Here is a 16541-nt window from a genome sequence, read left to right as displayed (position 1 = left end):
GGATTTGAATCTACCTTGGGGTCTTTGATTATGATACATGGAAATGCAGCAGTAAAATTATTGACTGTTCCATGTGTTGTACTTGGATGTATGCATACGCTTTGAGTTTCACGGCTGCTTAGTCAAGAACCAAATTAGCGTTTAGGGAAGCTAATTTGAATCAGATTGAATAGGAAAGACGTCGGTTTTTCATTGATTTCTTAGATAAATCACTGAAAAATAATTCTAGAGCACTGTGGTGTGGATTCCATTTTCACCAGTACTGAAAACAGCGCTATAAACAGACCCAAAAGCTCCCTTCACTATCAAATTTGTCGCGTCAAACCTGTTTGTCGCAAGCCCGGAGTAAGATAGCCTTGGCGGTGAACTTCGATTGTTGTCTTTCTCCTCTTTGGGGTGATCACTGCACATACTAAACACAATGCACACACAAGCACAACGAAAAAAGAGGTTGGAATAATGACTTTTAAGCACTAAATCCGTATTCGACTATTTATTTGTGACACAAAAATGAAAAAAGTATATATATTAAAAAGAAATAATAATGATTTCTTTTTTTTGAAAAAAATTATGAGGTAAAACACTAAACAAATATTATTTTAAGTAATAACAAAAAAAAAAAGCCTATGTTTTTATTTTATATATATAATTTTTATTTTGAGAATCTAATTTATAAGTGAATAAAGCAATTTGAAAATCAATAAGACAGTGGCCCTATTTTTTAGGCAATGTTTTAATGGGGGTTAAAGTTGTATTTTTACTGGATTTTCCTTTAATTTTATCTCTACTTAAACATAGGGGTGTAGAGCATTTTTTAACCAAAAAATGAGGATCCCAAACAGGAGAAGCTTTTTAAATAGTAGTATAGATATATGTGGGAGGAAGGAACCTGAGGAGCAAAGGTACGAGGCTTTAAGACATCCTGAAGATACAATTGGGCCTCATTCTTCATCGGATTGGGTCCAACCTAGGCGAGGCAACCAAATGCCGAAAACCAAGTAAAGTGTTCAGCCCGAGGAGAGAGCTTCCCCAGGGAAACCAGGGTCCTAACCTAAAACTAACATGATAGAGGGCTAAGGAAAAGAGTAGAAACGTGCAGGCAGGGGAAGAAGGAAGCTTCTTGATAAAGCACCCATCACCTTCACATTAAATGCACTGTACCAACTCATAGACATGGCAAAAAGGGTTAAAATTTTCTGACCAGACTCGCAAAATACCTGACTCGAACCTGATTTTTTGACCCGAAGCAAAAATTGGTTGACCCATGACCCAACTTGTGTTTTTTTTCGAGTAAACCTGACCCGACCCATGACTCGACCCGAACCCGAACCCGAACCATTTTTTAAAACTTTTTTTTTGGGTAAAAAAAATAATAAAATTAAGACAATATTGGTTTAATTGTTTGTTGTGAGGTTTAAGGAAACAATTGAGACATTTACATAACTGCATGCAAATTAATTGAAAAATGAATGGTTGAGCATTTTGTAATGAGTAAAGATTTTTAGATATCAAATAGTAAAGTACATGCCAAGATAATCTTGTAACAGTAGAGTTAAAAACATAGATTTATAATTGTAGACATATGTGAGATCACAAGTGTGAAAATAGTAAAGCCAAAGTATCAAATTAGCATAAATTATGAATGCTTAGACCTATTTTTTAACAATTTATGTCCAAAATAAATTGCTTTCAAAATAAATTATAATATTACCTAGAGTGTGCGTTGCTTAACAATGATATGATATTCATAAAAGAGACCATGTATAAATAAGTAAACAATCAAATTTTAATGTATATCTCAAATTGAAATAGAGTGCTAACCACAATTAATAATAGATTATAAAATTAATTTTCAAGATTGTAAATTTCTAATTTGTTTTTATTCTTTGTCAAATGAGCTATCCAATAAGTCATTTGTAATTTTGTTTTTATATTTTGGGATGTTGATATTATGTAGAAATAAAACTTGTGCATTTGTTTTACTTATCTTTATATTATTTTGTTTTAGATTGCACTGTTAGGATTTGTATAATTTTACAATTATTGAATAAGTATTAATAAGTTTAACTGAGTTCATTCTTGATATAAGTAGTGAATTTAAAGTAATGTACTTTGCATTAAGTAATTTGTTGCATGACTTTCCAATTGACAATAACATGTTGTTTTCTTTATATATAAAAAAAAAAAAAAAAAAAAAAAAAAAAATTCACGTGAAAAATACAACTCGACTCGACCCGACCCGACCTGCAACCTGATTGACTCGAACCCATTTTTAACCCACTTAAAATGACCCGTTTTTGACCCGCAACCTGTTTGATTTGCAACCCGATTGACCCGACCCGACCCTCCCGTTTTATCATGTCTACCAATTCAACTTGCCACATTTAATGGCAAAATGACCCCTGAACAGTGTTTTTACAACTTGCAACCTACTCTATCTCCACCAGCAAGGCATTGATGGGACAAGAATCCCAACAAGGATCTATAGCGGTCCAAGTGAAAGGCTAGGATGCCACCCCAACAACTATATAAAGGAAGGAAGCTCCCCCAAAAGAGTGGACCAGTAAATAAGGAGAGAGAGAGAGAGAGAGAGAGAGAGAGAGAAAGAGAGAGAGAGAGAGGGAAAAAAATCATTACAGAACCGAGAAACATAAATCAATAGAGTTATATTCCTCGGCTTGTCTGAGGAAAAAAAGCCCACCTTTCTCTTCATCTTAACATTTAAACTATTTTGTTATTCTTGTTAACTTTCTTTACCTCAAATTACTAAACCGGAATTAGTAAAAGGATTAAAGGTTGATCATAGCTATCCACCTCTACAAATTAATTGTAACAGGCCTCCATCCAAGCCCATTCTTGCATTAAGGGCCAGATCATTTGTACTGACCCCCTACTATATATATATATATATATACATACATATATATATATATACATATATATATATATATACATATATATATATATATATATGTATGTATATCCAATTCCTCTGTTAGCTTCAAATCTGGCATCCCTCCTGATATTATAAATGAAGAAGATTACTTTATTGAAGAAATTGATTTCACTGATTATTTAACACTTACTTGTTATGATTATTCTTACACCATTGCATTTCATAACACATTCCCTAATTAACCCACTACCTCTCATGCCCTAACACTTCTCTAGCCAAACAAGCCTTATTATTTGGTATAGGGAATTCATTATATATATATATATATATATATATATAGATAGATAGATAGATAATAAAGTGAATCTATCACCTTTTTTAAATGTAATGAGTCTTCACAAAAACCAATCCTCCAATCGAGGAAAAACAAAAGAAAAAGAATGAGGGATATTAGTATGAAATGATTTGTATACCCGTTTGTTATTGATCTTGCCGCGTGGTCAGTGGCTCATCTTTCTTGCTTATATCTTATTGTTTTATTCTCATTTGGCCCCCTTAGAGCTGAAACTTTGCTACACTTAATCCCTTTTGGTTAGATTCCTAATTAAGTTAGACTAAAAATATTATAACATGAGTTTCACATGATACTCTTTGACAAAGAATCCACTATAATAAGAGGACTAGTATTAAATGTGCTAAATTCAAAATTTTTAGTATTTAGCACACTAAAAACCAAAAAACAAACTATAGGAGATGTCTCAAGTGCCACAAAAAAGAAAAAAAGAAAAAAAAAATCATTTGTGACTATACCATTCTACTTAAAAGAAAAACTTTTTTTTTTTATTTAATTCCCCTTCCTCACCCCTCCTCTTAGGCTCTGCTTTCACTTCTCTCTCTCTCTCTCTCTCTAACCGACCTTCAATCTCTCGCTACCATTGCTCATCCCCGCCATCACCCATCATCACCTCTGCATGTTGTCTCGCCATCGCCGCCTCTAACCTTAATCTCTCTCTTATTGATTTGAGTTGTTTGGGTTTGTTGATCATGGATTTAGTGGGTTTGGTTTGAAGGTTGTTGATGTGGGTTATAGTTTTGGTCATTCTGGGTGGCATGCAATGGTGGTTACGTTGGTTGTTGGTGGTGAGTTAGGGTTGCTAGGTTTTTGGGTTGGGTTGGGTTGCTCTAGTTTTGGGTGTGTTGCTCAGGTTTTGGTCTAGAATTTTTGTTCCATCAATAAGATGGTGGTGGTAGTGGGTACTTGTGTTGGCTGTTGCTTGTGGGGTTGGTGAGGGTTGTTTTATTTTATTTTATTTTCTAATAAAAAGTTAGAGATTTTTTAAGTTATTTTAATAGTTAATATGCTAAAGTAAGAGACAAGATATACTGTGTATTGTAAATGCTACTTTAAAATAAATAAAATAGTTTGCTAAAATAAAATTTCTTCAAAACATTTGAAGTTAATGCTTTTACCTAGAATGATTGAAAGGATTTTTTTGCAAAATAACACCATTTTTCAAAAAAATTCATTAGTTAGCAATGTTTCTAAAATATTTAGCAAACTAACATCTCGAGTCTCATAGACTCGAGTTTCTTAAAAGAAACCCAGAAAATAAAAAACTCTAACCTATTTCTTTCTGACTCGAGTTTCTTAAAAGAAACCCAGAAAATAAAAAAACTCTAACCTATTTCTTTCTTCTTTCTGATTTCTTCTTCTCTTTAGTTTTTTCTCTATATCAAAGCCCAAATCGGGCCTCCAAGGCCAAAGCTCATCATTGAGGTTTCTGTCTTGTTCATATCTCTTGTTCCGCACTGGAGCTTACCTCCAATCAGGATGAATAGCATTTGTTGGGTTTAGGTTTGTAGGTTTCGATTGGCATGAGGTGGTGGCACAATTGTTGGGTTTGGATTTTCAGGTTCCGACAACAACAAACCCTTAACAAAAATACAAATTTTCATTTTTCTTATTTAATTTAATTTTTTTTTTCTTTTTTACCCATTTTTTGTTCTTTTGTATATTTGCTAATACCACCGCCTCGAACACACCCACACACTGGATCAGATATTTGTTTATACGAAACTAAAACTTAATGGAAGTAGCAACGAGGAGGTTTAGGTAGAAAAAACTTCGTAATCAGTGATTTGCAATTCCTTTCTCTTGTATAAGGTCGATTGTGCATTTTCATAATTCAATTGACAATGCCTAAAATATAGAAATATAGTTTAGGGTAAAAATTTGAGCTGGGTTAAGTGCCAGTCTATGAAAATCACCAGTGTCATGAAACTCACCTAACCCAAATAAAACAAAACCCCAATACCCTCTTTCTCGAATTTTTTTTCTAAATAACAATAAATATTAAAAAATTTAGTTAATTGTCATATTTCAAAACAATGTTGAAAACTAGCATCTCGAGTGTCTAAAACTCGAGTTCCAAGATAAAACTCGAGTTTTTAAGTCTTGATTTGTAAGTGGATTAATGAAAAAATCAGGCTGAAAATCGAGTTTTAAAAACTCGATTTCCATTAATTGAGTAAAAACGCCGCTATAGGTCTATAAAACGTCACTATATGGCTTAAAAACGCCACTATAGGACCCCCCAAACCTGTACTTTTAAAAAAAATTTGCAGGAAAACGCCGCTATAGGGCTTTAAAACGTCACTGTAAGGCTTAAAAACGCCACTATAGGTGAAATTTTTTTTGCATGGAAATCGAGTTTTAAAGACTCGAGATCTATGTGGCATTTTCACACTCCCGAGACGAGTCTTTTGGACTCGAGATATGATATAGATCTCGAGTTTCAAAAACTCGAGATGTTAGTTTCCTTAATTCTTTGAAAACGTTCCTAACTTACTATTTTGAATGGCTGATGGATGATGTTATGCACAATACCTCCTCTTTCTCTCTCAGTCCACCAGTTCCCCCACCATAGCTCCACCACCACCTCCATCTCCACCTCCACCTCCACATCAAACGCCGCCGGTCCCCTCTCTCACTCTCTCTCTTACTGCACCAGTTCACAACACTGACACCGGTCCCCCCAAAAGCAGTCAAACTCAGGTGTTTCTTATGTGACGCCGTTTACTGCCTTCGAAAAAACCCAAGGGGTTTTAGAATCGCAGAGCATCAGCCACCTCGCGCTCAGAACTCAGAATCCTCCACATTTGCCTTCGATAATGGCGACTCAGATGATCTAAAAGCGAAAGGTCAGCCCCTCTTTTTTTAACTCTTCATTTGTTTTGCAAGATAACAGAAAATGCGAACCAAACAGAAACAATCGTTTTTAATTTTGCTTGGGGGTGTGTTCGTTTCAGTTAGTCGAGTTTGATGGGTCATGTACCATGCGCGTGACTCAGACACTTGTCATCTTTATAAGCACAAAGCCCCAAGAAATTTCTGTCCACTTTCCTCCTGGTATATGACTATCTAAATAGTATTTTCACTAGTAGATAACATCCAGTTTTCTCAACCTCCATTTGTGACCAAAGTCAGTGTGGTCTTATTGGCATTCTCTCTCTCTCTCTCAAAAGTCTATTTATCACATCTCCTTCTTTCTCCTCTTCCTTTTGAATATTTTCAACTGTATATCCAAATCACTATGGATTTTTTGACCAACAGAGGAAAGTCCTCTTCCTCTTTCACCCACCAATGCAAATATGATGTGTTCTTGAGTTTTAGAGGGGAAGATACCCGCAATAGTTTTACGGGTAATTTGAATGGCATTTTGCGTCATCATGGTATTAACACCTTCATGGATGATGAGCTCCCGAGGGGTGAAGAAATTTTTGCAGAACTTTTTGATGCCATTGAAAGTTCAAGAATTTCGATAATTGTATTCTTTAAAAATTATGCATTTTCCACCTGATGTTTGGATGAACTTGTCAAAATTCTTGAATGTAAGAAGAAAGGCCAAATTGTGCTACCAGTTTTTTACAAGGTGGGTCCATCAGAAGTGCGTAACCAAAAGGGAAAATTTGAAGAAGCTTTGAGAAAACATGAAGAAGGGTTCAAGGATAACATGAAGGTGCAGAAATGGAGGATAGCTCTACATGAAGCCGCCAGTATATCTGGATGGCACTACAAAAATGAGTATGTATTCTATCTTTATTTTTGTTATCACCAATAAATTTTAATGTTAAACACAACACCCAGGCGAAGCCTTATTTTTTGCCCTTTTTTTTTTTTTTTTTTTTTTTTTTTGGTTGAAAATTTGAAAGTATTATATTTTGATTATATCTTTTAATAGTGAGCTAGTTCGGCTAGATAGAGAGGGAAGCATATATAATTGATAATATTATCAATTAAATAGAAGTTTTTCCCACTTGGGGCAGCTCTATACTATATAGTTTGAGGATTTTAGAATTTTCTTTTTTATATTTCAATATCAATTAAATATTATTTATTAATTCTATATTATATGTTTTTGTTTAAAAAATGGTTCTTTTTGTTTTTGAGATACAAAATTGCTAATTAAGTTTTTGTATTTAGATTTTATTATTATCTCTTTTACAAGTTATTAGGAAAATTGATTGTCAATAATTATTTGGCATACTAATACATTTTTTTGTCAAACAATTTACGGTTTCAATTGGGTTGGATTTCAGTGGTTCATACTGATAGTTCTTAATTAGATTTATAAATTACTTGCCATTAACTTGTATTAGCAATATTTAAGTCATGGTACACAAGCTAAAAATTTTGAATTCAGTTCATCTTCATATTCTACTTTCTAACAAGTTTTTAATGCTTTTCAAATTGCAGCCACCCTCAATTTACATTTATCAAAGAAATTTTTGAAGATATCTCAGGTGCTAAATTAAATTATCCACAAATATTTGATGTTAAATACCCCGTTGGAATAGATTCTTGTGTAGATGAAATAAATTGGTGTTTAGATATTGATTCAAATGATGTTCGTATGGTAGTGATCCATGGCCTTCCTGGAATAGGTAAGACAACAATTGCAAAAGCTATTTTTGACTTAATTGCATATCGTTTTGAAGGAAGAAGCTTTCTAGAGGATGTTAAAGAAAACTCAAGAACAAAAGATGGCATACTCCAATTAAAAGAGACATTTTATTCTGAGATCTTAGGAGGTAGAACTTTGAAGGTGCCTGGTGTATTTAGAAGAATCAATGTGAGAATGGAAATGCTTCAACACAAAAGAATTCTTTTAATTCTTGATGATGTTGACAAATTAATCCAAATTAAAAATTTGCTTGGAGAATGCAATCGGTTTGCTCTTGGAAGTAGAATCATTATCACTGCAAGAGAGGAAAAGTTTCTATCTACTTTTCAAGAGGATTTTCGTTTTACCTACTATGACTACAAGGTTAAGGAATTAGATGAACATGAATCTCATACACTTTTTTGTCAACATGCATTCAAAAGAAGCAAGCCTAAGGAGGATTATTTGGAACTCGTAGACTCATTTATACATTATGCCAAAGGCCTTCCATTAGCTTTAGAAATAATAGGTGCTGATTTGCATAAGAGAAATACACGTTCTTGGAAAAGTGCATTAGATAAGTACAAAAGAATTCTTAATCCGGATATTCAACATGTACTCAAAATAAGCTATGAAGGATTGGACCAAACTCAACGGGATATTTTCCTTGATATTGCATGTTTTCTGAAGGGATCAAACAAGGATGTTGTTGAACATATACTACAAAGTTGCAATTCTTACGACCCATATTACGATATTGAAATACTTAATGATAAGTCTCTCATAGTTTTTGCTAAAGATGGCAAATTATTGATGCATGACTTGATACAACAAATGGGTTTAGAAATTGTCAAACAAGAATTAGAATTGTCAAAGAAACATGAAAGGTTAATATGTTATGATGATGCTCCTGAAGTATTAATTCCAGATACGGTATAAGTTATTGATTTATCTTTTCCATTTCTCACAAGGCATATTTAGTGAATTTTTCTGCTTTCTTTGATTTTTTTCTTTTTAATGTTGAAGAAAAAAATAAATTAATCAACATTATTATTATTTTTTTTTTACAATTTAGTAATTGTAAATTCTATTGTGTAATGTAATTAACGTAATTCTTTGTCCATTTAGGGATCAGAAGAAGTTCGAGGCATATCATTGTGCTTACCACAACCAAGAAGCATGCAATTGGATTTCGGAAAGATGAAAAATCTCAAATATTTGATAGTTCATAACGTAATTTGTGAAAATCTTAACTATCTTCCAAATGAGTTAAGATTAATTGATTGGAATGAATTTCCTTTATCTTCCTTGCCGGCCATTGTTAATCTTCAAAAACTTGTTGCACTTAATATGCCAAGAAGCCACATTAAATTGGATGAGCATTTCGAGGTATGGCCATTACCATTTATTAATTATTATATCTTTAGGCTATATTTATTGATTTTTTTTTTCCATCCTCTACAGAGATGTCGGTTCACAACTTTGAAATATATTGACTTCAGTGACTGTAAAAACATTACCAAATTACCTAACTTATCGGTGATTGCCCCAAACATAAAGAAGTTGGAACTTAATAGATGTGAAAATTTAGTTGAGATTCATCAAGCTGTTGGACTTCTTGAAGAGCTTGAATTTTGGAGTCTCCAAGCATGTAAAAATCTTGAAATTATTCCAAGAAACCTCAAGTTGAAATCTCTAAAATGGTTTTATTTCTATGACTATGAAAGTCTTGAGAAGTTTCCCGATATTGGGCAAAGAACGAAAAGATTAGCTCTGCCTTCATCAGTTGGAAATCTCACTAGCCTTCATACATTAGCCATCGGTTTTAAAAACATTAAAGAACTTCCAAGTAGCCTCTCTAAATTACAAAATCTTAGGAAGCTCTATTTGTTTGATTTTGAAAATTTTCCAAAGATCTTGGATACTCCTGATTGCTTCCCCAAATTAGAAGTTTTGTTTTTTTGGGACAGCAACACTGCTACTCTCCCCGACATCGCTAGCAGATTTCCTCAATTAATGGTCCTTCATATTCAAGGCTGCTGGAATCTTTGGGAAATTCCAAGACTTCCATCATGTATACGTTCTGTAGTTGCAACAGGATGCAATTTGTTGGATTCACAATCAAGAAGAAGATTATTGAGTCAGGTTCATATCTCTCTCTCAATTTAAAGTTTTAAGAGATACAATTTTGGTTGACTTTCCCAAATACGTTACTAGATTTGCTAAACTGTAGTTTTTTTAATTTGCTAATTGCAAGCAGTTTGAAGAAATGGTAGGGCTTCCACAGAATATTGTATGTCCAAGCCGATCATTGCACCAGGATTATGCATCTGAAACGGACTTTGCTTACAAAAAGGGGTTTTCATTTAAACTTAATGGTGGTGGACACAACCTTGTACTTTCAAGAATTGAGATTCCAAAGTGGTTCAACCATCAAAGTGTTGGAAGTTCCATATCATTCTCGGTCGGTCAGAAATCTCTAACATTTGCTTGCTGTGCTGCTATAAGTGGAACTAAAGGATACTAAGCTAAGAAATCTATCTGTCTTGGGAGAAGGTGCTATCTACATTTTGATTAATGGTTATAAAGGATTGCTCACAAATCCTGTAGCTTTTATGAATATATCATTTTCATCTTTTATGTGGGTACACTATAAAAGGGATATTTCTTTGGAAGGCATAATTCTAAATGGGTGGACTGAAGTTAAGCTTCAATTTGAAATTTCAAATTATGATCCAAAAATTGCTGAAGTTACAATAGAAAGGTGCGGGGTTCATGTAGCATGCATATGTTCTCCTCAAAACTCCGCTGCAGATAATGTGGCTTGCATAAGAATTCATGAAAGATTAAATGTGTCTTTTGATGAAGGATTAAAAAATTTTTTTATCCAGAGTGGCCGCGGAAATCCTCCCCTTTAAGCAGAAGCTGGTCAAATGCTCTGAAGCCCAAGATGCCTATTATTGTCCTCTTTGTGAAATAGCTGAAGATTCAGTTTTACATCTATTTCAATGCTGTCCCTATGCCAAAGAATTGTGGTATGGTGGTAGATGGAGCTTTCAAGTCGAAATGATACAAGCTCAATCTGTTATGGAATTCATTGAACATATAATTGACCCCCCAAAGGAATTACTGGCAGAGAGATTGAAAAAAGAGGAATTCACACTGTATGCAATAGTGGCAATGAAAATCCTTTGGTGTGCAAGGGAGGATGCTCTGTTTTCAAACACTAAAGCCAGCATAACTCAGCTAGTCAATCGTCTTAACAAACAATATGACTCTTACATGAGATCACTTGAAATTACACGGGGAACTGAAGAGCAAAACAGGGGAAGTGCTTGGATTAAGCCAACTGACCAATGGGTAAAGCTTAATTTTGATGTGTCATGTGATCAAAAGAATTTAGGCTTGGCTTTGGTTCTCAAAGATCAAGAGGGAAATGGCAAAGTAATCAGACATGGCATAAACATCAACAGCAAGGTGGGCAATGCCATTGGACAAACAGGACAGACTTGAGCAAGTTGTGATAGAGAGTATAATTTATAAAGGTACGCACTCCAAGTATTTGACAAAATGTTACTATGTTCTGAATGAATGACCTCACACTCTTGCTTTTCAAGAGATGAGTTTCAGTATTTCCTTGTATATATATATATATATAATGGTAAAATTCAGTAAACATCACACAATTGGATTTCTCTCTCTCTTCCTTAGTGTAGTTGGAAGAATCTAATCTGGTGATAATTTTTATCTTGTTAGCTTGTTGTCGAGGATTTCTCTTTGGGTTGATCTGTTTGAATTTTGTCATCATATTCCGCACCAGTAGAAGGTGACGCAGCAAGCATCATCAACTTCATTGCAATCCCTACTGGCTGGGAATGGAAGAACATAATGAAGGATATTTCGGCTTGGCTTCTTCCCTGTATATGGATGGGGTTTGATAATGACTCTAGTCTTCTTTTTCCTGTAAACTTTCCGACAACAGCAAAGATGGCCTTGACCTTCTATGCTGCATGTAGGATGTTGACTTCAATCCATATCCATTTTCGAAGAAATGAGAACTTCTTTATTGAACTTCTAAGAATATGCCAAGGTACATTGAAACATTTTCTATTATGTTTTTAAATGTCAAGGTATGTCTCCCCTTTAGTTTTGTTGTTTCATTTGCAGCATCTTTTAGTTCTTTTATCACTCCTCTCTCAAATCAACTGTCTCATCACACATGATGGTAGTGGCAGCTCCAGGATTTTATTTCAGAGGGGTCATTAAGAAACTTAAATTAAACAAAATTTAATAAAAAAAAGAGAACTTGAATATCAACTTAAATTTAATAAATTTTATGACTGCCTTAGGGATTTGACACTACCTTGGAGTCTTTTTTTTTTTTTTTTTTTTTTGAGAGGAAACACTAATTTTATTAACTAGAAGCCGAATCGACTTGAATTACAGAAAAAAAGTGTGGATGAACATCCTCCATCCACACCGAAAACTTGCTAACATGTCTAGCAATGTTGTGGGCTGCATTATTAGCCTGTCTTTGCACATGATTAAACTCAACTTCAACCAGCTTCTTTGCTATCTCCTTTGCTTCATCTATTAGGTGTCCATACTCTGCCAACGATGAGTCTTCACCCATTAATCCATCAATGGTGATCTTTGAGTCGCCCTCAAGAACAATGGATGATAACCCAAGATCTTTAGCAAACTGAAGGGCTTTCTTTGCTGCAATTACTTCTACTGCAGTGACCGAAAAGGGAAGCTGAAAACTCTCTGCCCATGGATGCTACGACTCTACCATTCTCATTTCGGACAATAACTCCAGCACCAGCAAGATTATCATCTCTAAACATTGAACCAACAAAATTTACCTTGAGTTTCGGCCAAGGTCCGGGTTTCCAGATAAGATGAGGTGGAGTCTGGCTAGGTTGGTCAGGTGGTCATGGAGGAATGGTTCGGACAAAGGAAGCTCTGGCATTTGCTTGGATCTATGCTTTATGCTTTGAGTTTCAAGGCTGTTTAGCAGTAAGAACCAAATTAGCATTGAGGGAAGCATGAATCTTCAACAACACTGCATTCCTACTAAAGCTTAGAGCCATGCGACACCGTTTCATTTAATGAAAGAATGATTTAAGAGAACAATGCCATTTCAGTCTTGGATATTAATTAACTTATAACATGTGAGATCCATGCGTACTAACTAACTCTAAGATTACTGTTTCAGTCTCTAATAGTTTGTTAGATCTGTAAGTGACTCTAATCCTATAGACAACTATATAAAAATGAATCTAACATAGTTTCTGAGCTAATATAATCATTTAGATATTTTCTTTTATATTTCCTTATTCCTTCGTTGAATCTCACATGGTAGTAGAGCCTTCAGAATTCTCTTTGGTGGTTGGAATCAACAATGCTAGTGATGTTTGGAATACTTTGGAGCAACGATTCGCTTCAACTTCGAGGGCTAATATTTTGAATTTGAAGATTGAACTACAAAATATAAAAAAGGCACTGAAACTATCAATGGATTCTTACAGAGAATTAAAGCTGTAAGAGATCGATTACTAGCAGTTGGTGTTACAGTGGATAACTAAGAGTTAATCTGCATAGTCCTCAGAGGCTTGCCTAAGGGGTATGCTCACTTTTCTTCTGCAATCAAGACTCAATGTTAATCATTCATATGAAAAAACTCTGATTGAAACGCCGAAGGAAATTTGCATTCTATGGCAATGTATGCCTCATCAAACTAGAAGCAAAATTTGAATCATTCACAGGCACAGATGTGTTTGAGTTCAGGAGGAATTCAAGGTCGAGAAAGAAATTCACATAACCATGGTAGAGGAGGAAGGTTCATATAGGTAATGCCTCTCTTAGCACTAAATACCATAATTTCCAACTTAGAAATGTGTTACATGTGCCTAGTATTGCTTCTAATCTACTCAGTTCACAAATTATGCTCATGTAAGAATTGTCATTTTGATGCTATAAATTCCAATGTCAGGATATTCTGACTGGAAAATTTTCAACGAGGGTTTGTATGAAAATGGAGAATATCAAATCTACTCAAAACCCTTGGCATCAACTGCATCTTCATCACCTTCACATCTCAATACATGTCCTGATTCATCTACCCAATCAGAGAATCAAAATCTGCAACGTTGAGTAAATTCTGTAAATAGGTTTCTTTCCAAAAAGTGGATGCCATGGCATCACAGACTAAAACACCCTAGTGATAAAGTTCTTGCCCCGGCAGTTCCTTTTCTTTCAAAATCATGTACTGCAAATAACTCTGATGTGCATTGTAGACACTGCCTTTGCTAAATCTGATTTTTCAGTCTACTAACCTTTAGAATTAATCCACACTGATGAATGTGGTCCAGCTCCAATACAATTATCAATAGTTTTAAATACTATCTTGAAAGTTTTTGGGTGTACTTATTTTCCTCTTCTTAAGCCTTATAATACCCACAAATATCAACCTCACACTTCTCCTTGTGTATTTTTAGGTTACCCTCCCTACTCAAAAGGTTACAGATGTCTTGAACCTCACTCTCACTGAATTTATGTTACCATGCAAGTTTTATTTAATCAACATGATTTTTCTGCATTAACACAAGTTTCATCCTCACAATCTAGTGCTCCTCCCTCAAATTCTCCCTCACCTGCTCTTTGGCTTACTTTTTTATTGCACTCTTGTTCTCAATCAATTCTTCAGCCCTCTACTCAATCTAATTCCACTGCACAATCCTCTTCTACTCTACCTGTACTAAAACCTTCACCTTTACCTACATTTCCACTAGTTTCTGCAGAAACTAGTTCCCAGCATTCCTATCCTTCTCAACCAGCCACTTCTGCACCAGATATTTCCCCACTAGAACCTTCTCATACTACATCCTTATCTGGCACATACACGCATCCTACGGTAACTTGATTACTATACCACATAACCTCCCTCATATAAAATTGCAGCCCAATTCCCACACTGGTTTGCACCTGCGAATGAAGAATATGATGCCCTTATGACATGGCCTAAGCAATTATCTTGCATTCATTCGTTTTAGCAAATATTCACATAAATATTTTCCGAACTTTCTTAATATGGGGGATTGATAAAGAAAATAGGATTGATAAAATTTGACATATGATCAAATTAACTGGCCATTAAAGAGATCCTCATATCAATTTGCATTTTCTAATCATAAGAATTTATAGCTTCAAACAGCTTGGGAAACAAACATAAATACACAAAATAGATTTAATGCAATGCTTCATCAATAGAACATCTTTTAATCTCTTGCAACTTCGATAAGGCTTCTCTCATAGGAAAACGTTCTTTCGATGAATCAGCAGCACAAGACAGTCCAACTCTCACCATAGAAGCCACACACTTGTCACCTCTGAAAGCAATGTTGTTTTTGTTCTTGCTGCTGCTATCTTCACTTAGTACTGCTGCTTTGCAAAAAAAGATTCATTATCCTTGAAAAGCCTTGGATCAGCAATATCCAATATTTTACTCTCATGCACTTCGGAGATGAACTTGTTTATGCTTAAACCTTCCTGGAAAATCCCATCTGTGGGCTTCTTGGCAATGATCATCTCAAGCAGCAGTATCCCAAAACTATTAGACATCCCCATTGGTTGAAGCCTTTCCACCCAAGCCATACTCTACAACAGAATTTCAGGATATTAGAATCAAGTATTTCCAACCAGAAATGATAAAAGCTTTAGGAAAGCATGTAGAAACATAGGGTGTTACCTCCCCCCTCAATCCAAACGGGCCCTAAATCCTTTTAAGTTTCATAAAGTAAGATCCACAACATACTTGGAGCAATATAACCAATTGAGCCTTTTAGTCCAATTGTGCTACTCCCATTCTGTGATGAATCATGGGAGAGAAACCTTGCTAACCCAAAATCTCCTACATGAACAATCATATCTTCATCTAAAAGCACATTTCCAGGTTTCAAGTCGCAATGGAATACAGGTGGGTCACAATCATGATGTAGGTAATCTAATGCAGAAGCTACATCAATGGCAATATTCAGTCTCTGGGTCAAGGTCAGAGTTGATCCACACTCAACATCCTCTGGGTACAACCACTTATCCAAGTTACCATTAGACATGAATTCCATAGCTAAAGCCTTGAATTCAGCTCCTCTGTGATCAATGCTGGAACAAGAAGTGAAGTCCTTAACAAGGTTCCAATGCCGGATGTTTTTTAGAGCTTCACATTCTGCATCAAAACTCTTGGAATCTTTGCTTTGTGTCAAGTCAAGAACCTTCACTGCAACTGTGGTGTGGATTCCATTTTCACTAGTACTGAAAACAGCTCTATAAGCAGACCCAAAAGCACGCCTCCCTATCAAATTTTTTGTGTCAAACTTTGTTGCAATTTGGGTTTCAGAGTAAGAAAGCCTTGGTGGTAAACCCTTCAGTTCAGATGATGAACTTCAATTTTTTATTGTCTCTCTCTTCTTTTGGGTGATCACTGCACATACTAAACACAATGCACATACAAGCACAATGAAAGAAGAGGTTGGAATAATGACTTTGAGCACTAAATCTGAATTCAACTTTGTTTTTGTGACACAAGTAGTGACTCTTAGCTTTTCTACAGTCTCATGGTCAAATGCGCTGAGCTGATTGTTTCCCTGGAGAGAATCCCAACTGATGTTGGCAAAGACACCATTTTTCGGTACTTCTCCTTT

General features: G+C 35.0%; 2 protein-coding genes across 6 annotated transcripts in view; both read left to right on the top strand.

Annotated features, from left to right (window-relative positions):
- The window catches only part of LOC126717348 (disease resistance protein RML1B-like), a 30628-nt gene that overhangs the window by 13148 nt on the left and 939 nt on the right, over positions 1 to 16541 (top strand). Inside the window, exons 8-9 of the mRNA XM_050419003.1 lie at positions 12437 to 13691; positions 16451 to 16528. The gene's annotated coding sequence lies outside the window, so the exon portion shown is untranslated. The remainder of the gene's footprint in view (positions 1 to 12436; positions 13692 to 16450; positions 16529 to 16541) is intronic.
- On the top strand, positions 5792 to 12005 carry LOC126717350 (disease resistance protein RPV1-like). 5 transcript variants are annotated; one of them, XM_050419005.1, is made up of 7 exons: positions 5792 to 6097; positions 6818 to 6980; positions 7653 to 8772; positions 8968 to 9228; positions 9304 to 9984; positions 10100 to 11384; positions 11596 to 12005. In XM_050419005.1, the coding sequence occupies exons 2-6, from the start codon at positions 6910 to 6912 to the stop codon at positions 10364 to 10366; spliced, it is 2400 nt and encodes a 799-aa protein (XP_050274962.1). In that variant the 5' UTR covers positions 5792 to 6097; positions 6818 to 6909; the 3' UTR covers positions 10367 to 11384; positions 11596 to 12005. The 5 variants fall into 5 exon arrangements, with proteins under 5 accessions (XP_050274962.1, XP_050274963.1, XP_050274964.1 ...); XM_050419006.1 differs by having other exon boundaries at positions 5792 to 6980; positions 10100 to 10603; positions 10731 to 11384; XM_050419007.1 differs by having other exon boundaries at positions 5792 to 6980; positions 11663 to 12005.

The sequence above is a fragment of the Quercus robur genome, chromosome 3, assembly GCF_932294415.1.
Source record: "Quercus robur chromosome 3, dhQueRobu3.1, whole genome shotgun sequence".
Taxonomy (NCBI): Eukaryota; Viridiplantae; Streptophyta; class Magnoliopsida; order Fagales; family Fagaceae; genus Quercus; species Quercus robur.
This window is presented reverse-complemented; position numbering and strand designations above follow the sequence as displayed.

Coding starts and splice junctions, on each gene's coding strand:
- LOC126717350 (XM_050419005.1), top strand. CDS start 6,910: ATGAAGGTGCAGAAATGGAGGATAGCTCTACATGAAGCCGCCAGTATA. Junction 6,981..7,652: donor GGATGGCACTACAAAAATGA/GTATGTATTCTA, acceptor TTCAAATTGCAG/CCACCCTCAATTTACATTTA. Junction 8,773..8,967: donor AAGTATTAATTCCAGATACG/GTATAAGTTATT, acceptor TTGTCCATTTAG/GGATCAGAAGAAGTTCGAGG.